Source organism: Rattus rattus, chromosome 2 (genome assembly GCF_011064425.1).
Source record: "Rattus rattus isolate New Zealand chromosome 2, Rrattus_CSIRO_v1, whole genome shotgun sequence".
NCBI classification, from domain to species: Eukaryota; Metazoa; Chordata; class Mammalia; order Rodentia; family Muridae; genus Rattus; species Rattus rattus.
Window position 1 is genome coordinate 134,651,798 of NC_046155.1, and position 22,558 is coordinate 134,674,355.

At 45.7% G+C, this 22,558-nt stretch overlaps 2 protein-coding genes across 4 annotated transcripts in view; both read right to left on the reverse strand.

Annotated features, from left to right (window-relative positions):
- Window positions 1-9,113, reverse strand: part of Tm2d3 (TM2 domain containing 3) — a 12,173-nt gene extending 3,060 nt beyond the window's left edge. Inside the window, exons 1-5 of one of the 3 annotated variants that reach the window (XM_032893457.1) lie at window positions 8,994-9,113; window positions 6,471-6,982; window positions 6,095-6,187; window positions 4,715-4,899; window positions 1,415-1,589 (exon numbers count right to left, since the gene is read on the reverse strand). In XM_032893457.1, coding sequence (XP_032749348.1) covers window positions 1,415-1,589; window positions 4,715-4,899; window positions 6,095-6,187; window positions 6,471-6,561 — 544 coding nt within the window. In that variant the 5' untranslated portion in view covers window positions 6,562-6,982; window positions 8,994-9,113. Of the gene's footprint in view, window positions 1-1,414; window positions 1,590-4,714; window positions 4,900-6,094; window positions 6,188-6,470; window positions 6,983-8,993 lie in introns of those variants that run through there. The other 2 variants (XM_032893458.1, XM_032893459.1) reach the window with 2 other exon arrangements.
- Tars3 (threonyl-tRNA synthetase 3) overlaps window positions 8,198-22,558 on the reverse strand; it is a 165,003-nt gene continuing 150,642 nt past the window's right edge. Inside the window, exons 13-19 of the mRNA XM_032893460.1 lie at window positions 19,976-20,113; window positions 16,827-16,904; window positions 16,548-16,648; window positions 13,477-13,581; window positions 11,515-11,587; window positions 10,441-10,555; window positions 8,198-9,113 (exon numbers count right to left, since the gene is read on the reverse strand). Of these exons, the coding sequence (XP_032749351.1) occupies window positions 8,965-9,113; window positions 10,441-10,555; window positions 11,515-11,587; window positions 13,477-13,581; window positions 16,548-16,648; window positions 16,827-16,904; window positions 19,976-20,113 (759 nt within the window). The 3' untranslated portion in view covers window positions 8,198-8,964. The remainder of the gene's footprint in view (window positions 9,114-10,440; window positions 10,556-11,514; window positions 11,588-13,476; window positions 13,582-16,547; window positions 16,649-16,826; window positions 16,905-19,975; window positions 20,114-22,558) is intronic.

The following is a 22,558-nucleotide window of genomic DNA, read 5'->3' on the forward strand; positions in this document are numbered from 1 at the left end:
AAAAAAAGAGGAAACGCTTTACACCGAAACACAGGCAACATAAAATATTCTCACAGAAAGTCACTTATCAACAATGGTCTTGGAATTTGGAATAAGTTACCTCTTTTTACAAAAACATTCACCACTGTAAGAGCATAAAACAAACTCTTCGCCATTTATAAGCATAGTAGATGTAGTGCCTATATTGTTAACTTAGGGCTAGCCACATGGAGAGAAATAAAATCCTCATCTACCAGAAATGAACTCGAGGATTATAGACCTAAATATGAAAAGCCAAATTTGGTTTTAAAAAAAGATGCCTTTTATCTTTATGACCCCAGAATAAGAAAACAATAAAAACACATGATAGCTGGGCTGAAAGTAACTTAAGCTTCTTGACTCTAACTGCTCTGATTGGAGCAAAGGCTCCACTGATAAGCACTTTGCATGCACACATAGGAACCAGAGTTTGGATCTCCAGATCTCACAGACAAGCTGGGCAGAAATGCAATCTAAGTACTGAGGAGGCAGGGACTTTCAGGAAAGCCTTCCTGGCCAGCTGACTGCTAGAGCTGGAATGGGTGAGCTCTGGGCTCGCTGAGAGACCAAGGAAGGCACCCAACACTAATTTCAGGCCTCCACAAGTGCCAGCCACATCTCCATCCCCCTTCCTCCCTCCCCCCTCCTACACACACACACACACACACACACACACACACACACACACACACACACACACACACACACACACACACACCCACACCCACCACACACACCCCCCCACACACACACACACACACACCACCCACACACCACACACACACACACACCCACACCCCCACCCCCCACACCACACCACACCCCCCCCACACACACACACAGAGCTCATCATCAAAGATCTTCTAAAGAAAGTAGAGTTCACAGCTTGGGAAAGGGCCTGAGAGCTACTGAAGGTTGCTATAAGCAACAAAAATAAACCCTGTCAATAAAAAGACAGTAAGCGCCAGAGAAGAGCTAGGTTGTCAAGAGCAGTTAAGAAAGTAAAAGAAGACAGCCATTACAGAAGACAAAGCTATGGGGCAGGTAAGCTCCTGAAAGGAAGCAGAGAATGAAAGTCAGAAGATGAGTCACCCCTGGGCAGGAGGAGGACAAAGCAAGGCCCTCAGGGGTTGGATGCCATCAGTACTGGCTGGACGCTAATCTGTTGTAGACCTGAGGCAGTTTTCCTGTGTTATCCCAGATTACGATGAAGGTAAGAGAGCAGAGCATTTCCTTCTGCTTCTTCAGCTTGTGAACCTTGTTCTGAGAAGTGATGTACTTGAGGGACTCTGACTACAATTCAATACAGTTACTTCTCGAGTTCCTGGTTACGGGCTCTTGAGTAAGCTCAGAAAAGACACTTTTCCTCCCAGCTCCCGCAAACTCTGCTCCTTACCCAAGCAATGAATGTGGTCGCGCACGGTGCAGTTGGCAAAGTAGCGCTGCCGAGGGCAGGCCACGGTCATGCAGGTGGTGGAATTTGAACACTCATAGTCTGTCTCAGGAAGCTGCCAGCAAAACCTGCAAGTCATGTTGATGACGAAGTTCCTCTGGGGCCTGAGGTCTTGATCCTAAGGAGCAAAGCACAAAGTCACCCAGTTGGTACAGCATGGCAGCTTGTTATGACATCAACAGACACCCATTTCTAAACACTCATATTTAGGGCCTAGCAGTACATAAAGGAAGCAGGTTCATAGGTAGCATCAAGGGAAAAGATCTATACAGTTTACCTAAAGAAAGGGCTCTGGACTTGGGCGTGGTGGTGCACCCCTTTAATCCTAACACCCGGGAGGCAGAGACAGGTAGAACTCTGAGTTTGAGGCCAGCCCGGTCCGTGTAGTGAGTTTCAGGACAGCCAAAGCTGTACAGAGAAATCCTGTGTCAAAAAAACCAAAGGGGTGTTTCAGAGTGTCATTTCACCAGGACTTTTGTTAGCTTTTTAATAATGAGTATTCATATCTCTGCAATATATAAAAGGGGGCTGGAGAATCCGCTCAGTGATTAAGAACTAACTGCAGATAGGGTCCCAATGCTGAGAGTGGAGAGTGGACAAAGGCTTCCATCCCTAACCACAAAGCTATCTGCACTTGGTACCCATCTGCCAAGGAAAAACTGGTCTTCTCTGTTGGAGTCTCCTTGGGGACGGTAACTACCCTTCAGGATAGGTTGCATGCCCAGGAGCTGATGGCCAGCATGGAATGAACTCTAGAGTATTTCTGTAGACTTTTGTCTCAAAGAGGTTTGGGCATTTTTTTCTTGTCTTTTTTTCTTGTCTTTTTGGTCTTTTGCTTATAGTCTAGTTTCTAATTGTGTATGTGTGTTTCTTGGGTTTTTTGCGTTTTTGTTTTTTTGTTTTTTGTTTTTTTTTTAAGAGAGAAAAAGGATATGAGCTGGGTGGGTAGAGAGGTGAGGAGGATCTGCGAGAGGGGACAGCATGATCAGAGTATATTGTAAGAAGACCATTTTTTCTTTCACTTAAAAAAGGACCTCCCCCACTAAGAGCCAAAGAAAGAACCCAGGTTTGATTGCCAGTACCCACGCGGTGGCTCTGGAGACTCACAACTACTTCTAGCTCCAGTTTCAGAGAGATCTAGTTAGATGCCCTCTCCTGGTCACCAGGGTCATCACATGTATGTGGCAAATGCATGTGGCAGATACACGCAGGTGAAACACCCATACGCTTAAAAAAATGAAGAAAAAGGAAGGAAGGAGGAGGAAAAGGAGGAGGAAGAAGAGGAGGAGGAAGAGGAAGAGGAGGAGTGGGAGGGGGATGAATGCTTTCTACCTCATTCTAGCACCGCAGGGCTCAGAAGAATCACAAGTATGTAGAGTTCTGAGTCCTGCCACCAGGTGGTTCTCAGTTGGACTGCATTCTGGTTGATGTGTTAAGTGCTCATAGAGTAGAAGTAACCCCTGAGAGACTGAGTCAGGAAAGAGTGAAGCAATTTAGAACTGAGGTGAGGCTGTGCGCTTTGTTTACAGAAGGGCCAGAGCTTAGTGTCTCTCAACAAAGTTATCACCTGACCTTTCCATCTACCTGGAAGGTTCACACCCTTATTTTCCCAGAGATACCAGGTATCCCACACATCTATTAAACCCATCTTCCCACCATGAAGAATGGAACTGAATAGAAAGAAGAAGAACCTGTGGGAATATGGGAAGGAAATTAAGTCCCTTTCCCTGCTAGTTGACGGTTAAAAATCTCAAGTCCACTCATATAGCCAAAACTGCCCATAGAAGCAATGCTTCCTTCCGTAAAGACAAAACACCATGCTCAGGGTCAAAACGTTTGGAGCCCTGACTGCTCCTGTATTAGGATTCCTTTCAACCACAGCTCTAAATAGCATATTCCATGAAACAACTGCACAATTTCATTTTGAAGGCTATATTTAAGAAAACTGAGTAAACCAGATCATACTTTCTATTAGAATTTAAATCTGAAGAATCTTTAAATCTTGCTGTACATTACAGCCTTTGTGGCCTGTTAACTTAGAAAGTTACAGGATCATACACACGGCCACTGTGAAGGTCCCTACGTGCAACTCTTAAGAAACAAGCAGCCTTGTCTTGGGACTGTGTACTGTCCTTTCCTACGTCTTTCTCTCTCGACACCCATTCTTCAGTCTCGATGCGTATCAAACACCTCTACTTTAATCAACTTTGCCTCACTCTGACCCCCGGGACTCCTCTCTGGCTAAGCATGGATCCAGCTTTACCTAAGTGGGCGGTCCCCTGTGGGACACTGGCCACAGTGCTGTGCTATGCTGTCTCTCCCACCACTGACAAAGCCAATCCCTTTGCAAGTTCATCTGTGGTAAAAAGGTATTACCATCCCCTCTGTACCCCAATCTCACTACTGAGAAGGTCATGAGGGACATAGGCTAGCAAACTGACATCTTTAAACCCAGAGAGCAGCACTGCCGCCCAACCACAAGCAGCCTGTCTAGTGACCGTATAACCTGATATGGAAGAAATGGAAGGTTTTACCTATAGTCATGCTTTATTTCAGTGTGTATGTGGTGTGTGTTCTTGTCTGTGTCTTCACTTGAGTACCTCCATGTGGAGGACAGAGGCTGACATCTGGGATCTTTCCTGTAGTTGGACCTGGAGTTCTAAATTCAGATCCCGAGTCAGTGAATCACATGACTGAGCCATCGCTAGCCAGCAAGCCCTTAAGGCCCTCCGGTATCGGCCTCTCCAGCACCGGGATTGCAGATACATGCAGACATGCCTGGGGTTTACACGAGTGCTAGGGGTCCAAACACTGGTCTTCATCCTTGCACACAATGTTCTCACCCCAGGATTTTCACTTTTGGAAAAAAAAATTAGCAGTGGGTCAAGCGGTTTTTGAGGCAGGACCATATATATATATGTGTGTGTGTGTGTGTGTGTGTGTGTGTGTGTGTGTGTGTGTGTGTGTGTGTGTATATGTGTATATGTATATATGTATATATATGTATATATGTGTATAGATGTATGTATATATACACACACATACACACATACATACATATACTAAGCATATATGTTCTACCACTGAGATATACTCCTAGAACCAAATGCAAGATTTAAAAATACTTTCCAGTGCGGTTGTAAAAGACCACAATAAAATCATTACGTCATATATCTGACCAGTACAAGCTACACTTTAACGTCATAATGCATGCAGCTGGAAAAAGTAGACTACAATACTCACAACACAGGTAACAGAGGGTTTCACCGTGCAGTCAAACGTGACAGGCTTCCCATAAGTACAGGAGGCGTTGGTCGCACACTCTATGCAGTCTGCAGGAAGTCTGCTACATAAGCCATTGCTTGGACACTTCATCATGTAAGGAGGGATCTCAGTACTTTCTGTGAGGTGAGAGAACAGCTGATTCTCTACGGACAGTGATCAGAAGAACAGTGAAAGCCAATTTTCAAAAGTGGAGAGATCGATCATTAGCAATGACACATGTGCTGGGATGTGAACAGCTTGGAGTTGGGGTCAGTGACACCTGCAATCTAAGAGGGTTCCTGTCACCAGCTGGCTGTGACCTGGTAACTGGTGTGACACTGGTCTTCATTCCTGCCTCCCATGTGGCTATGAAAACTGTTAGTGCTCACTGGTAGACCACGCAGGGAAAGTGCTAGGCCCAACCCAGACCCAATGGCAATCAGCACAGATGGACAAACTAAAGCTTGGATAAGGCAGAGTCTATGCAAAATCCCAGAGGAAATATGTGACAGAACTGGAACCAGAACATACAGCTCTTCAAATCCAATCGAATGTCCTTTCCATCAAAATTTATTGATGGAATAATAAATAGCAAAATGAAGCTACTGACACCCTCAGGACGCCAATTCTAGAGAATACTGGTATTAGTATGTATGTCCAGACAAGAATCTGTGAGAGACCTCTGACAGTTTCAAGTCCAAGTCCCTGAAACAATGAACTACAAAGAGATGAACATAAGGAGCCAGCATGCATTTAGCGAAACAGGGATACTTGAAACTGACATGAAGTGGCCAACTCTGTAAATACTATTTCCCACTATTGTTCCTGTCTCCATGTGGGCCAGGGTTGGAAGGTTCTAATCACAAAGCTGAAAAGGCCTTCAATCAGGATAACTTCAGTGGCCGGAATGATGAGGAAACAAGGTCCTAAAGGGGTAATTTCCTCAAGCCCCCATCAGTCCGACCCCACCCGGATTATACTCCAGTATCTACCCAGCCCTTCTCCCAGCGCATCACATAGCATTAAGGGAGCACTGGAGACTTGATTTTTTTTTTTTTAAATCAAGAGGAAACAGCATTGGTTAAGGAACTGGGAGAGGGTAGAAATTAGAAAATAAACGGAAATGAAAAGCCCTGTGGGGCTGGATGAGGAAGTAAGTCCTAGATTTCAAAAAGGAATCAAACACCAATACAGTCTACTGAAGGCTGCTGCCCGCCCTTAATTTACATATCTAAACAACAACACATCATACAGCGGAAGCCAAAAGGCGACTTCGTATACTAAAGAATTATTTATCGAAAACAGAAATGGGGGAGGAACTACTCGATATAGTTTACTAGAATAGAAAACATCTAGTACCTGCTGCCCTGGGAACTACTATGAATGTACGTGTTGGGCCCGGATCCTTTATTGACTGAGCCAGCGGCTGCGAATGGTCTAAATTTAAGGATCCTACAATTAGAGTAACATGTTATCCTGGGAGAGGATACCCTTGGTTTGTGTGTTTAACAGGTAGGGGCTCACTGGGCAGATATGGCTCATGAATCGGAAACGACCGGGTCGATCGCGTTCTGGACTACTGCCGCAGGGAAACGGGCTTTCCGGGCGGGCTGGAGCGCAGTGCGGCCTCCGTCCAGAGGGCTGCGGCGCCCAGGCGTCGGTGGCCAGCCTCACGCGGCTCCGGGGACCCTCTTGTCACCAGCTCGCTCGGTGCGGCCCCCAGCCTTGAACTCACCATCGCCCGACAGAATGTAGCACTGGGACAGGAAGAGCAGCACGCGGGACAGGTGGCGGACAGACCGCAGCGGCTCGGCCGCAGCCTCCATCTTGCCGGTGCGCGTGCGCACTTCCGGGCCAGGAGGCGGGGCTATGGGGGGGCGCGCCGAAGAGGGCGTGTCCGGGCGCAGCCCGCAGGCGCACTGTTGCTGGGCTCCTCCAGCAGACGACCGTGCTTCCCGGCTTGGAGGTAGGGTGGTTTCTCTGTCGCTGCATTTAGAGTGCTGTTGGCCAGGGAAAGTGAGTGGAGCTGGGGCTTCGCAGCAGCAGGAGGTAGCTCGGACCAGAATAGTCCTTACTGCCTTTGAAGAGATACCCTTCTCTTTCCAATGGGAGTCTGGGGGACGGTTGTGATCCGATGTCGTTAGCCCATTTTAGTTCCGCTGTCCCAGGCAGCAAGGGAAGTAGCTCCAAGAGCAAGGAGTCCCACGCACCAGGACCCAGGACTCCTGCCTTAGGTTTCACCACAGCCTGTTTGGGGACACGCGGATTTTAGAGTTCCCCTGAGACTAGGAAAAAACAGGTTAGGTCTCAGGGCCTGGGGCAAGAGCCAAGTGTGTGGAATTTTCATATAGGGGCAGAGCCCAACCCCAGCCTGGCCAAGAGACCAACCTCGAGGAGGGGGAGCTGCTCTCTGGAACCTACATTGTTTCTGTTCAGTATACTTCAGGAAGCATGCTGTTGATATGCCTCTCCCTGTATTTTGTTCCCGTTTCCCCTACTTGCACATCTGATAAGTGAAAGAGTACACGAAATGGTGTTTGGCGCACAACAATCCAGAAAATGTTAGCTTTTAAAATGGCCACAATTTGCATCCTACACCATCACTCGGGTTTCATCTATGACACCAGCGGATGCTTTTCTCTTCATGTTCCCAAAAAAACAAACAATCAATATATCAAAGACAGTTGCTTTTCTGCATCTAATTTGAATTCTGCAGCACCTAGTGAAATCTAAATTCTCCTTGGCATGAAGCTATTTTAATTAGGTTCCAATACAGTAAGGTATTCTTTTCGATTAAAATCCAGGGGCTGGAGAGATGGCTCAGCAGTTAAGAGCACAGACTGTTCTTCCAGAGGTCCTGAGTTCAATTCCCAGCAACCACATGGTGGCTCACAAACCATCTGTAATGAGATCCAATGTATCTGAAGAGAGTGTCAGCATAGTCACATACACAAAATACATAAATCTTTAAAATCAGAAATCCAGAAAGGAGTCATCAGTTAAGAACATTTGGCTGCTCTTACAGAGGACCTAGATTCAATTATCAGCACTGACTTGCAGATCACAACCATCTATAACTACAGTTCTAGGGATCTGGTACCCTCTTCTGGCCTCTGTAAGCACTAGACACTCTTGCAGTGTACAAACAACAGATAGGCAGACAAAATAACAAAAATAATGTTGAAAATATCAGAAATGCAGTCCAGAGGCACAGACAAGCAAATCTCTGTACCAGGTCAGCCAGAACTACATAGTAAAGCCCATGAGAGCGAGAGCGAGAGCAAGACAGAGAGAGAGAAAGAGAGAGAGAGAGAGAGAGAGAGAGAGAGAGAGAGAGAGAGAGAGAGAGAGAGAGAGAGAAAGACAGAGAGACAGAGAGACAGACAGACAGACTTGATTCACCAGGAAAGCGGTGATTCAACTCTAGATAAGCATCTAAACATGGCACATACATTGCAGAGGTTCTAGAAACAGCAAGTGATGCATTTTATTTAAGATTTTAGTGTTTAAAGATAAATAAGGAATTATTAATTAGAAGCATTAAAACTGCCACTCTCAACCCACAATGCAAATAACCGATTCCACAAATTTTCTTTGAAGTTTCATAGTCCTTCGCCGCTAGCACAATATTAATACTTCTCTTATGATTGCTGACTAAATGAAGTATCAATTCCAACTTTGGGCATGACTTTTCCATGTGAACTTTAGTAAAACAGCCATAAAAACACCTGAGATGTGTGTATTAGAAAATAAGACACCTCCCCTCCATGTTCAGAAAGGACCATGGGCTTTTATTGAAAGTCCGTTTCTGTCGTTGTTGGGTGAGAGGCGGTGGCCATTGGGGACGGAGCTCAGGACTCACACATGCAACTCGGATGCTCTAGTCAGGAAGCTACAGCCCACAGGCTGGAAGCACATCTTCTGAGAAAGAAACAAAGCGTAATTTCTGGTAATTCTCACTGGTGTTCCTCTCTTTGAATGAACACCATTTTACCACTTAGGTCTCTGGAGTCTTCATATCTTGCAAATCTCTCCATCTTCTATTTAGTCTCAGAACACAACGAATTAAAATTTTGTTTATATCAAATAATCACTTTTGCTTCTAAGGTTGAACTCATGGAGGCCTACAAATGGCCCTGGGGTTCTTAGAAGAACTAATATCTTAAGTGACAGGGAAAGTGCATTTTCAGAGGTCAAAACAAGGTTTAGAGAAGCACAAGGGGAAGACTTCAGAATTCTTCCTCGGCATTTAGTGTACGTGATTTTTTGAGGTTCTTCAATTTCTCAATGACTGAAGTTATTGATATTTCTCCATGAATTTTGTTGTCTCTTGTTCGCACATTTACTGAATTGTTTAGCTTTTCCTTTTCACCAACCACTATAGAAATGAAAGAGAAATAAACATTAAAATGAATGATTTACCTGCCATAAGTTAACTGTCATTCGACATACACCAGAGTTTCTCCTCAATATTGCTTACTAAATTTCAGTCTGATGGGCATGATGTTCTCCCTCAGTAGTTCAGTGGCTTGAGGAGAGAAGTGGTGTCTATGCCCCTCTACTGTCTACTTCAGAGCACACTATTGTGGTCCTGGGACACAAATTGGAAGGGAACTTTTTCTTTTTAATAACAGACATCTGATTCTTCCTCTCCTATTTGATGACTAAGGAAAGATCATGTGGCTGGATCCAAGCAAGCCAACCAGAATTTTCCAGAATGTGGGGGAAAGCCTGTTCTCTCTTGTAACTCATAGTGTAAGAAGATGTGGGAACCTGTATCTGTGTTTCTTTCCATACAGAAAGAAGAAACAAGTGGGATTAAAGATATTCAAAAGGATCAGAGCAAATCAGGAGACAGAAAGAGAGCCGAGGTCCTGGTGAGGCTGAGTTCCTGGTCACTCTTTCAATAGCTTAGCTATTAATCTGATCTCTGAGATCACCAGTCACCCTGGTACCTTCCAGTAAGCTAATCTGAGGTTTCTACCACAATAAAAACCCTGGCTGAGACACCTCACTTCCTTTCACAAACCAGACCTTGCCAGCGATCAACTGTGCCAGAATGACAGAATGGCCCTAGTCATGCTTCCTTTGTCTTCCCACTGCAGACCCTTTCTCCTTGTGGGATGCATCCAGACCAGACCTCCCGGCATGTTGATATCAGTGTCTTCTGCTCTTACTGTTAACTTTTGCTTAATTTTTTTTTTGAGCCAAATTTTTGGACTTTGTACCTAATTATTCATGATTCGCAAAATTATATGGGAGCCTCTGGGTTTTGCATCAGGCTGAGGCAAAAGCAGTGCAGGTCTGCTGAAGTGATAATCCTGGTGTTTGTCTCCATTCAGACTTGAATATTAAGTGTTGCCAGTGATGATACACCACAGACTCCATGTGGGGCTGTGAGATCTGCCCTGTGTGCCACAATCCAACAGTCAACTTGTGATAATCCTCTTCTTCATTTTCTTTATATAAGTCCCCAAGCCAAGCATTGAAAAATAAATAAACACACGGGGCTGGAGAGATGGCTCAGTGGTTAAGAGCACTGATTGCCCTTCCAGAGGTTCTGAGTTCAATTCCCAGCAACCACATGGTGGCTTACAACCTTTTGTCATAGGATCTGATGCCCTCTTCTGACATGCAGGTGTACATAGAGCATTCCTATACATAAAATAAATAAAGCTTTAAAAAGTTAAAAAAGAAAAACTTACCCAAAATAAAATTATACTGAGCCAGCTGTGCATTCCGTATTTTCTTATTTAGTGTACAACTGTCATCTAAGTCCACGTCGGCCATGAAGCCTTCTTCGAAGCATTCCTTTGACACCTAGAAGAAAGTGGGACATTTCTGTCATTACACTGTGTATGGAAGCCAGACTCCACAGCAGCCCCGTTCCCATCTCCTGGTACTGACAACTCGGTGCAGCTCCTGCCGCTTTGTTCAGAGTTGGTCAGAAAAGCATGGGAGGGGAGGGCTTATCACTACTAGCTCTAGGTTGCCAACGCCCGTCACTTCACTCTCTCCAGATCCCTTGCTCTCGCAGGCATTCCAACAGCACGAGAAGCAACCCGCACAGTGAAGACCTCAGGAATGGCGCCTGTGCCCAAAGGCTGCATCCCCATCTGATGCCATGCTGGGACCAAACAGCTAGGGGCTGGTGAGATGCTCTTGCAAAGGACCTGGGTTGGTTCCTATCACACACATGGTAGCTCAAAACAGACCCTGACTCTAGTTCCAGGAGATCTGGTACCCTCTTCTAAACTCCTCAGACACCAGGCATACAGACAAGGAAGATAAAACACTCATGCACAGAAAATAAGCCAGGTGTGGTGTACGGAGGCAGAGGCAGGGGGATCTCTGTGAATTCCAGGCCAGCCAGGGTTACATAGTGAGGCCCTGTCTGAAAAAAAAAAAGCCCAGATAAATACATAAATATTTAAAACGTTTAAAAATGGAACCAGCTAAGCTGCTCCCAGACTGCTACCCTCTCCCCCTGAAAGTAAGGCAATAAGCATTTGTTATCAGATGCCGCAGCTAATAAGGTATTCTTTCCCAATAAAAACAAGTGTGAGGGCTCGAAAGCACCTGTTTCTCAGAAACGTTAAGAACACAGTTCTAACCCTGCCCCAGAGACATGACTCACTCATTGCTCCCAACAACTGAAGGAAAAGGTGGCTATCAACATGCTAACAGGGCACTATCCTAAAGCACAAATGACATTTCTGGTTAATGACTACACAGAGTACATGGCAGTTATTATGTCCTTCGGATGTCTGTGACCTTACCTGTAGAGCGTAGTTTTCACAAGCTGGGCCTACAGGGATGATCATTACCTGGCGAGGAGACAGCCAGAGAGGCCTGAAAAATGTATACAATACGTATGTTTAAAGTCATTTCAAAACGACCACCTATGTGATTAAAAGTAATCAAAACTTTCTTAAGGTGACAGTTATGAGACAGTGGTACCGGTAAAATGGCATGGAAGCAAATGAAACTTTATCCAATCAGAAGGCACCAGAATAGGGAGGAAAGGAAACTCGGAATTTTGGTAGGAAAAGAGGGCAGGTACAACCCTGCACTCCTGAGTATTGATCCCAGAGATCGATTGTGTCCACATGCAACACCTCCACATTGACATCCACGCTGGCTTTATTTAGAACAGGTGCAAACTGGAAACACTCCAATTTGCTTCGTCAAGTGAATAGTCAAACATGGTCGACCACACTCTAGATGCCAAGAGTAGTCAGTGAACCAACTACTGACCAAACAAAAATGGCTCTCAAGAGAAGTCTAGTTAGGGGGAGAGAAAGCCAATCTCAGAAAGCTGCACACTGCATGACCCCATTTATGGAACACTCTTGAAATGACAGAATTGTGGTTGCTGGATTAGTGGATGGCGGCGATCGAATAGAGCATGTGTTTCTGTAGGAGGAAGCACGAGTGGCTCTTAGAGAGGACAGCACTCCAGGACCACGCCTGTGGTGATGACCTCGTGCTTATGGAACTAAATACTCCATGGACAGAAGCACATGTAACACGGGAACATCCAAACAGGGTTGGCCGCATCAGTGCTTATGTCCTGGTCATGATGTACTGTACAGGTACAAGGTACAGGTACAGGTACAGGTAAGATCTTACCACTGGTAGAAGGTGGGTGTGCTGGCTAGTCTGAGGTCAACTTGACACAAGCTAGAGTTATCTGAAAGGACGGGACCTCAATGGAGACCTAGTCCAGGGGAGCAGCAAGCTAGCTTGGAGCAGTCGACTGCTTTGGGTCCCTTTCAACATGCAAGGCTGATTCCAGAGGACAGCGATTTCCCTAGAAATACGGTATCCCTGGATGTCGGTTTCCTCTGTTCTGCCAGCAGCACCCTGGAACAGTTCCTCGGCAGAGAAGTGAGGGGGTGAGCCAGCATCGCCGGAGTCACTAACATCTGTGTTTAGAGACAAGTGCCTCACCTGCTACCATGGCACCGCTGGCACTATATAGCACACCCTGGGACAGGGATGTGTAGACCACCAGCCACTAGTGAAACAATAGCTTCCCCATCAATTGCAAACTAGGAAAATGCCCGACAGCAAGATCTTATGGAAGCATTTTATTAATGGAGGTTCCCTCCTTTAGGAGCCTGCTTAAGCTGATATAAAACTAGGCAGGACAATGGCCCATGGGTGTTATCAGTCTTCCCCAGGCCTGTCTCTATTTTTCAATCTGATGACTTCTCCATATCTGGCCTTGTGATCAGAACAGTACTTGTTCAGCACGCTTGTGGCCAGCCCGCCTTCCGGAAGAGCGGACTCCAAGCTATAGCAGTGGGAGCATTTCCTTTCCTGGCTGGGCCTGCACACTGGGGCAGCTTGTCACCCTAGTGCTGGTGTGCTGTGAGGGCCCTGTGTGGATCAGGTGGATGTGCTTTTCTCTGTAGTCAGGGAGTCACCCAGGGTAACAATCAGAGCTGAAGGGGACAGCAGTGATGTAAGACAGGGAACAGTGGAGACGGACATGTCTTCAGACAACACTGAAACTCTGGAGGGCTTGGGAAGGGTGAAAAGATAACTTGGTCAACCCGCGAGCTTGTGCTCCTCAGAGGGCAATGGTACAGCTTTATGTCACCTGCCTGCCATCTTGTTTCCCGATCTGGCAAACGTAACAAGATCCCTCCCTTTGCTAATTATGAGGCAGGGACTTAGTCTGTCCAGACTGGGGTTTAGAGGGGTCCTCCAGTGCTCCCCACTCCATGACTTACCATTTCCCCCCGTAGTTCTCTGAGAGGATGGCTATCATCCTTTCCACAGATCCCAGGATGGCTCGGTGAATGATCACAGGCCTGTTCTTGTCATCCCCATCCTTACTGAAGAAATGAAAAAAACATGTATGAGGGACCTCCTGACTGTCCAGTGTTGTTTGTCGTTCGTGTTTTGGGGCATCTTTATTAGCAAGTTGTTTTTATTGGCAGCTTTCCCCTAGACTTTGCTTACTAATGCTTTTTTATTTTCTTTTAACTCACGTTATCAGAGAACATTCACATATACAAAAGCAGAATGCTGTAGTGAGGACCATACCCCGCCTCTGTGATTCACAAAGTGTCCATTCACAGCCAGTCTTAATAATCCAGTTCTCCCTCATCCACTGCCCCACTGTAAGCCTTATTTTTCCAAAATATGTCTGCTATTTACTTTAACTATCCATCAGTTAAATTTGCCCACAGACCGTAAACCATGGCACGGGCTTCACAGTTCATCATTCTCTCCTCCCCTACGGGAAAACCCGATGAAGCCAGTTGTGACTGCCAGCTTCAGTGAAGCGAGGCACGCCAAAATCCGTGCACGCACTCTCAGAAGGTACAGCTCAGTTTATTCAGCATGTAATCCATAACACAGACCTCAAAAGCTGTATCAGTTAGCTACTTCTAAAACACACTCAAAACAGATACAGAGAGGTCCTCTCTGTACCCAATTCGCACGTGTTGAAACTGGGCACCACCGCCGATAAATGGTCCTGTGGATGAACACTGCATTCAGGCAGAAGTCTATGCAGATCCCAGAGATCCTGGCAGTGGCAGTAGGAGGGGACACCCGGAAGCATCCTGAACTCATTCCTCTGTGAACTTATGCACACGTCACCTACTCCACGGGAGGAGCAGTATAAAATATTCCTAAATGCTGTTTTACGTGAGAAATGAAAGAGAAATACGATGCCGTCTTCTCAGGCCTCTATGCATTCAGAATTTTCTGTCTCGTCTTTCATTTTAATCAACTAGCGACATAAAGTTACGCTTACACACCTATGCTATCCAACAAACCTTAGAATGTCCACCACATTTCCCTTCAAATAACCCCAGCAGATTGACTTCATAGGTGGGGTGGAAGAGAGTAGCTTTGCCATGTTGATTCTTCCCGTCCCAAGACTGTGGACTGAAGCTTCCCTTAAGTAAGCTCTGGTAAAATCTCATGATGTAAACACCACACTCATCTCTCAAGTTCATCCCTTGGATACCCTGCGCTGCGCCATCACTTCTGGAATGTTTCTGCCTTGTCTTTCCCAGCTGGCGTGAGGGAGGCACACTGGGCATTCCACGCTCCCGTCACTGCCAGCGCCCTGACTTTCTTCCTAGCTCTGAGTTCTATCCATTTGATTTTCGACATGGGAGCTTCCATTAGGCCTTCCTATCAGCACTCCTGAGATAATTCTGGGCAGCAGTAACACAGGAGACATTTCCACCTCCTTCCTGCTTCTGTCGAGTGCGGCTGTCATTTGCTGGAAAACGCTCCTTGTCACAACTAGGACATTTATCTCCATCACGCCACAGGAATGGGTTTCGGCTGAGCTTTGTCTGATGCCCTTCCTCCAGGGCGGGTGCAATGGGTCCCCACAGTAAGCCTCTCTTGCTCCCTTAAGATGCACGTTCTGGTGATGCCTCACTCTCTTGCTCTCTAGGCCTCAAAATCACATCAGCTCCTCCTCCAGCACACACCCCCAACACCCCCGTGAGTTTGTCTCCCTGGCACCGCCTGGTTCTAACCATCACCATCTCCGAGCCGCCTGTGGACCCGCTCTCCTACCCTCCAGCCTCCACTCCACGCACCCCTAGGATGGACGGCTTGTCCGGATGATCTAGTTCCCTTTCGCTCCCACTGAGTGAGAAGTGGTTGTCTGATAGGAAATATCCTATGAAAATTACTGGATTTGAAACATGACAGTAACTTTCTCCTACAAAAGGGAACTTATAGCTGTTTGTGGATTCAGTGGAAATTCTACCAATTATGTGACAGAGAACCAACACCAAGTTTATCTCATCTTTTCCAGGGAACAGAAGATAAAGGAACACTCCCCTACCTGCTTTATAATACTAACATCCTTAGGTACTGAGACCTCGTAAAGCTGTACAAGAAAACAAAGCTACAGACCAATTTCCTATATGAAAATGTATTAAAAAAAAAAAACTCAACAAACTAATGGCAGATCAAGGCCCAAGTGGATTTTAGCTTAGCAGTACATGGCTAGTTCAATATTCTAAATAAATGCTATCCACCATATTAATAAGCAAAAGAAAAACCGTAATTCTTTTTTATTTATTTATTTTATGTATGTGAGTACACTCTCACTGTCTTCAGACACACCAGAAGAGGGCAGCAGATCCCACTACAGATGGTTGTGAGCTACCATGTGGTTGCTGGGAATTGAACTCAGGACCTCTGGAAGAGCAGTCAGTGTTCTTAATCGCTGAGCCATCTCTCTATAATTCTTGATAAAACAGTTTGGACACTAGAAATATTGGGAAACATTTTTCCCCTTTTGTAGAAGTAGGAGGGGGTTAAATCCAAGGGCAAGCAAACACTCTACCCTAAGCTCTGCCCGCAGCTGGAGAGGTGGCGGAAAGGAAGTTCTAGGGAATAGGAGGTGATTAGGCCCAGAGGGATACCCCGGGAGAGACTGCTGTAGTTCTCACACAGTTAGGCTAGTTCTCAAGAGAACAGGTTACTATGGAGCGGGGCTGCCTCCTGCACGGGCTGTTTCATTTCCACATCTCTGCCCTGTTGTGAGGCAGCAGGAGACCTGTGCCAGCTGCCGCGCCGTGATATTTGGACTTTAGAGCTGCAGTAACTATGGTCAAATAAATGCCATTTGTTCATTAAGCACCGAGCCTTAACCTAAGGCTTAACTTAAGCCTTTTGATCTAGCAGCATAAATGGATGAAGAAAATCCCCAGATTACAAATATGTATGGTGCATAACATAGACACCAGAACTCACTAGTGCTTACTTCTGTGTTGCCCTCGATCTCATGACAAATAATGAGAAGATCAGAATCACTCACCTAACATATGTGAGGTTAAACCTAATAGGCAGTTGGAAGTCCAGCTGGATTGTAGCACACTGATGGTATCTGCCGATAGCATCCTTAATTTTTATATCAATCTGTAAAGTAAGTAATGCTTGCTTAGAGACGGTTTTCATTTATAAATACCCCCTCCCTGAACCCCCTATCTCCCTGTCCCCCTTCCTCCCTGTTCCCCTCCCTCCTTGTCCCCCCTCCCCCTCCCTCCCTCCCTCCCCCTTCCCTGTCCCTCCCCCTCCCAGCATATGCCCTACTTACTTTAGGGCCATAGAATGCTCCATCTCCTGGGTTTATTTTCCATGGTTTTCCAAATCCCGTCAAGCTATTCCGCAGTTGCTGTTTTAAAAGAGAGATCATTAAATGCCTTCTACGGATCACACATCCATCCTACTGGACACACAGCTCATATGTATCCACACATCTTAGGTACATTCTACTTTCCTTCAGCACACGCCTATCAACAGCACAGTGGGGGAAATGTACCATTTTCTCAACTGTTGCAGGGGATTGCAGAAAAGGCCTTTCTTCCAGGCAGGCCCTCTCAGTCCTACACGCCGACGGCAGTTGTCTCTTAGTTTGTTTCTCTGTTGCTGTGGTCAAACCATGACCAAGACCAGCTCAGGGAAGGAAAGGATTCATTTCTCTGACAACTCCCCAGCCCCCCAGCCACAGTCTATCACTGAGTGAAGTCAGGGCAGGAAGCAAAGAGGCAGGAGCTGAAGCAGAGGCCCCTGAAGAGCTCTGCTCTGCAACCTGGCTCACCTTCCAGGACCGCTGGCCCAGGGGTGGCACCCCTCTGTGACATCAGTCAGCAATCAAGAAAAGTCCCACAGACGGTCAATCTGACGGAGGTAATTCCTCAATAGAGATGCTCTCTCCCAAAATATGTCTAGGTTTGTAATAACCTGGCAAAATCAAACCAGAGCAATGTCTCCTAGTGATGTATCTGAGACCTATTTCTCCTTGAAGTAGGGCTTCCACACATGAAGAGGTGTGAGAGCCTTGGTCCTGCTCTGCCATTTTCGCTGTGTGACACTAGTTTCCTCTGTGTGTCTTTGACCTCTGCTGCAACTGGGGTTGGGGGCGGGGATGCAGGGTAACTCTTATGAGTTGCTGGGGAATAGGGAAAGGAATCTCACTTTGGTTTTCAGCCTAAGCCAGGTCAGACTTTAGATGTAGCCTACGGTGGAGATGCTTCGCACCTACTTACAGTGAGTGGGTGTGCAGATAAGTACTGACAGAAGAAGCAGGGTCCCAGTTAGGGCATGCTCTTGACAGAGAGAACTTCTCTCCTGAGATGCCAGCCGCATCCCTAGTGAACCTAACTCTGCTGGAGCAGCCTCCCTCTCTTAGGACCAAGAAAGGCCACCTGCATGGAGGTGCAGCACAGGTGTGGGAGGTCCCTCCTCACCATATTGTTTCTGAAGAGAAAGGGATACTAAGTAGAGAAACTGAGACCCTGTGACAGCAATCGGAGGTCCTGGAGCACCCAAGGCATTAAAGTGCCAAAGATAGGCCAAGGTTTGGAGAAGAATATGAAGCATAAGTGAGCACATTTTTGTCAGGCCTCTGGGGACCCAGGATGAGGCAGTGCAATAGGAGCAGAGGTGGCTATAGAGATGGCTTAAGAAAGCTTTGGGTTTTCCAAGTCATCTCAGAGACTTGTAAAGAAAACAATGACAACAATAACAGCAGCACCCTCAAATGTTCACTGACTTCCAGAGGATCACAGCTGCTCGCTGTGGGAGAAAGGTCCCCAAAGTAGAGGAAGGTCCATCCTGTGCCACATTCCTAGGAGACTGGCTGCTAAACTTTAGCCACATCAATCAAAAGAGCAAAAATGTCAAGACTTCCAGCCCGTTATCCCCATGCGGAGTCCATCCCTCCTTTAGTCCCTGTTGGGAGTGGTGTTTGTCTGGAGTTGCTTTGTGTTCAAATTCTCAACACTGGTCTCAAAGATCTGGTGCAGACAAGCACATCCTCACGAATATCAGATGATGTGTAAATTTTGCTCACTGATCTTCTATGACTGGTAAAATAAGACTGGCTACAGCCAATTCCTGGGGAGAATAGAGGTAGGCAGGGTTCCAGTTACTGTGCTGGGGGTCCCAGGTAGGGACCAGGAGTGTGTGTGTGTGTGTGTGTGTGTGTGTGTGTGTGTGTGTGAGAGAGAGAGAGAGAGAGAGAGAGAGAGAGAGAGAGAGAGAGAAGGAGAGAGAGATGGGAGAACAGGTCTCCATTAGGACATTAGGAGGAAAGGACCAGAAGCACATGGCCAAGAGAAGTGCACTAAGGACAGACGGATGGAGACTCAAACAGCAAGTAATTGGGGAGCACAGCTGGGAACTAGCCAGTTTAGTGTATAGGAAAATAGAGAGGGATAATTGGCCAGCAAGTGTGCTAAAACTGATTAAATAAATCAATAGGACTCAGTCTCCATTATTGGAGGGGCTGGTTGTATGAAGAACTAATAAATTATATATATATGTATATGTATATATACACATGTATAATTATATTTATAAAAACATTTTATAATTTATAAATATAAATGTATGGTATATTAAATAAATTTATTTAATATAAATATATAGATAAATAAATAAATATATAATAAAATATGTAATATAATTATTTATGTATATTATTACACATACATACGCACACATTTATATAAAATTAATGTTTTAATTTTTTGGTGTTTTGGTTTTGGTTTTGAAGCAGGACCTAACTATGATATAAAATTAATGACAAGTCCCCATAGCCCACCCAGTTCTAAGTGACTGAGAGAGATGACGGTGACATTGACACAGACATGAAAACGACTGCTTATGTGCATTAGCCGGCACTATGCCACCATTATCTCATATACATGAATTCATCTACATTCCCCACAGCCTTCTGTAGAAGGTGTTATCCCCTGAGCGCAGGCACCATGGTCACATCTCATGCCCAGTCCTGATCCTGAGAGAGCGGCCATGCCTGAGCAGGGAGAACGGCTAAGGCAGGCTCGGCACCCTCTTTTCCCCTCTCTACTCCCATGTGACTCTTAGGTAAACTGAGTCAGCACCCTTCCTGGGAGAGGAGACCTCATTTAACTTTGGTCCCTGTTCAGTAGACAGGGAAGAAGAGTGTAGTCAGTGCGCAGGGCAGGGCATGTGGGAGGAGGAGACCCTATGACACTCAAGCCTGGCCTGTGTCTGTGCACCTCTGCCTGGCATCCATCCATCTCCTGACAGCACGAGGAGATGCTCTTGGTACGGTGCCCCGCCCCGCTCTCCTGCCTCCTGTGTGGCACGGATGGTCACCATTGTGATGAGAACTGGCTAGCCACATTCCATGGTCTTCATTCATCCCGACTCCCCAGTTTAAACCCTCAGAAGTGTGGTTTCTTGTCTCCTGCTTACCCTTTCAGCTTCGTCCCATATCTCAGTCTCTCCTAGGAAGTGCTCAGGCCTTGTTGACAGGTTTAATTGAAAGGAGAAGCCGAATGTTGAGTAAACAGACTGTAAAAAGTGCAAGCACCCCTTTATTTCCTCTTCAATCTGAAATTGAAGGCAAGACACTCAAATGGAACAGCAATTTAAATTCATCTGTGGCATTTATAACTATAAATCATTTATGCCAAGTAGTTATTAAAACTAATTTTAAAAGCACTTTTTAAATTTTTTATGTGCACATGAGTGTTTGCCGGTATGTATCTGCACCGCATGATACCAGTGTTGCCGAGGCCAGAAGAGGGTAACAGGTTCCTGAGAAATGGAATTACAGATAGTCGTGAGTTATGATGTAAGGGCCGGGAACTGAACCTGCGTCCTTTGCAAGAACACAAGAACAGCAGTGTTCTTAGCCAATGAGCCATCTCTCCGGCCCTATAAAGCCTGGTTCTAACACTCGGTGGTTGGCAACTTCCATTGCTAACACTGACTATGATTATTTTAGACCTAGACATGGGCATGCCAGTGTATCCATGCATATATGCTTTTAGTAGTTCCTGTAGGTACTATACAACATTTTCAAATGAACATAGAAACTCCACATCTTTGCCAAAGGATGTCGTGCCTTTTCTGTCACTTTTGAAGGATATTGTCTCTAGACTGGGAATTCTTCGTTGACAGTGCTTTCTTTTAGTCCTTGAAAAAGGTTGACTGCATTTTCTCCTCTGAAGTAACCCTTATTTCTTTCTCTCTGCCTTCCATTTTCTGTCCTTTTCCCCATCACATTAAACTCACATCGTAGCATAGACTTCTCTAGGTGTGGCCTGTCTGGACCTCACTTGGCTTCCTGACTGGTGGTTTGTGTCTTTTGATGGATTTGACAAGTTCTTGGCCACCAGCTAACACCTCCTTCCATGTCCCTGCAGGGGATGAGCATGTGGAGGTCAGTCATAGCTAGTCCCTTCCCCAGGTTCATTTCCTGCCTTTCAGATTCAATATCTATTTTTGTATCTATATATTCTTCCTGTCTCCTCTGTTCTACTCAAAAATCCATTTACTGGGCTTTTATTTTGGTTTTTAGTTACATATTTCAAATAATTTTTTTCTACTTAGTTTTTCACTATTATCTTTATTTCTTCCTTGAGATTTTCCCTATTCTGAGTATTGGTTTGAAATGGTTTTGTAACTGTTCCCAAAAGCATTCTTATGGTGCCTGCCTTAACATCTTTGTCATGGAGCTGGAGAGATGACTCAAAACGGATTCCCAGAACCCACATCAGGGAAGCTCACAACTGCTTATAACTCAGATTCCTTATACTGGCGTCTCTCTCTCTCTGTCTGTCTCTCTCTCTCTGTCTCTCTCTGTCTCTGTCTTTCTCTCTCTGTCTCTCTTTCTCTCTCTCTGTCTCTCTCTCTGTCTCTGTCTCTCTCTGTCTCTGTCTGTCTGTCTGTCTGTCTGTCTCTCTCTCTCTCTCACACACACACACACACACACACACACACAACACTAGAAATAAGAATAAATCTTGAAGACCATTGTCAGATAATGCTAAAATGGCGGTCTTCTTAATGTTGCTGTTCAAGGGTTATCCTTTTCTCTCTAGACGAGATTGTCCTGGTTGCTGGAACAATGAGTGGTTTTTAGTTTTTGAGTCCTGGACATTTAGGGTAAGATCTGGGGTCAGAAAATCACTAGCACTGCTCCAGCTTGGTCAGTCCCAGGTGGGGGTAGGGTTTCTTCTTCAGGACCCAAGGACGAATGGGTTCATCTTTGCTGCTCACCGGTTTGGTAGCGCTGGCTCTTCTCACGGCACTGGGCCAGGCCATGCCATCTGCAAGTCAGACCTTTCTGTTTTCCTTTCTAAGCTGGGTGTCTGCTTATTTCTCTCCGGCTTATTTCATCAAGAGACTTTCCAGGATGATTACTGATCGGATCGGTGAGAAGCGGCATCCCTACCGTGCTCCTGTGTAGGGTTTTCAGAAGTGCCTGCGTTCCTGCATTAAGTGAGGAAACGCTCTGCCTTCTTTCTTAGAGTTTTCAATGAGAAATCAATATTGGGGTTTTCCAGATGCTTTTCTAGCCTCTGCTAATATAGTAACTATCAAGGCATGTCTTCTTTCTTTTTTAAGAAGGGTATTTTGTTTTTATGTATCTGAGTGTTTTGCCTGCATGAGTGTCGTCTGTACATCGTGTGCATGCAACCTCTATGGAAGCCATAAGATAGCGTTGGGTCCTCTAGAACTGGAGTGACAGATGGTCGTGAGGCTCCGTGTGGATGCTGAGGACCAAACCTGCGTTCTCAGTTTGACCAAGAACAGCAAGTGCTCCTGACCACCAAGCCATCTCTTCAGCACCAAGACAGGTTTTTCTTCTTCCACTGGATAATATGGTACATTACAATGACTCATTTTGCAATATTAAACCTCTATCTAGTATTATATATCTACCCTTTGAGGGACACTGCTGACCTGGTTAGGGTGCATTGTCCTTTGTGTGCTGTATCTGGATCAATCTCTTCTAGACATGTCTTTGTCACGTTCTGTTTCAGAGCC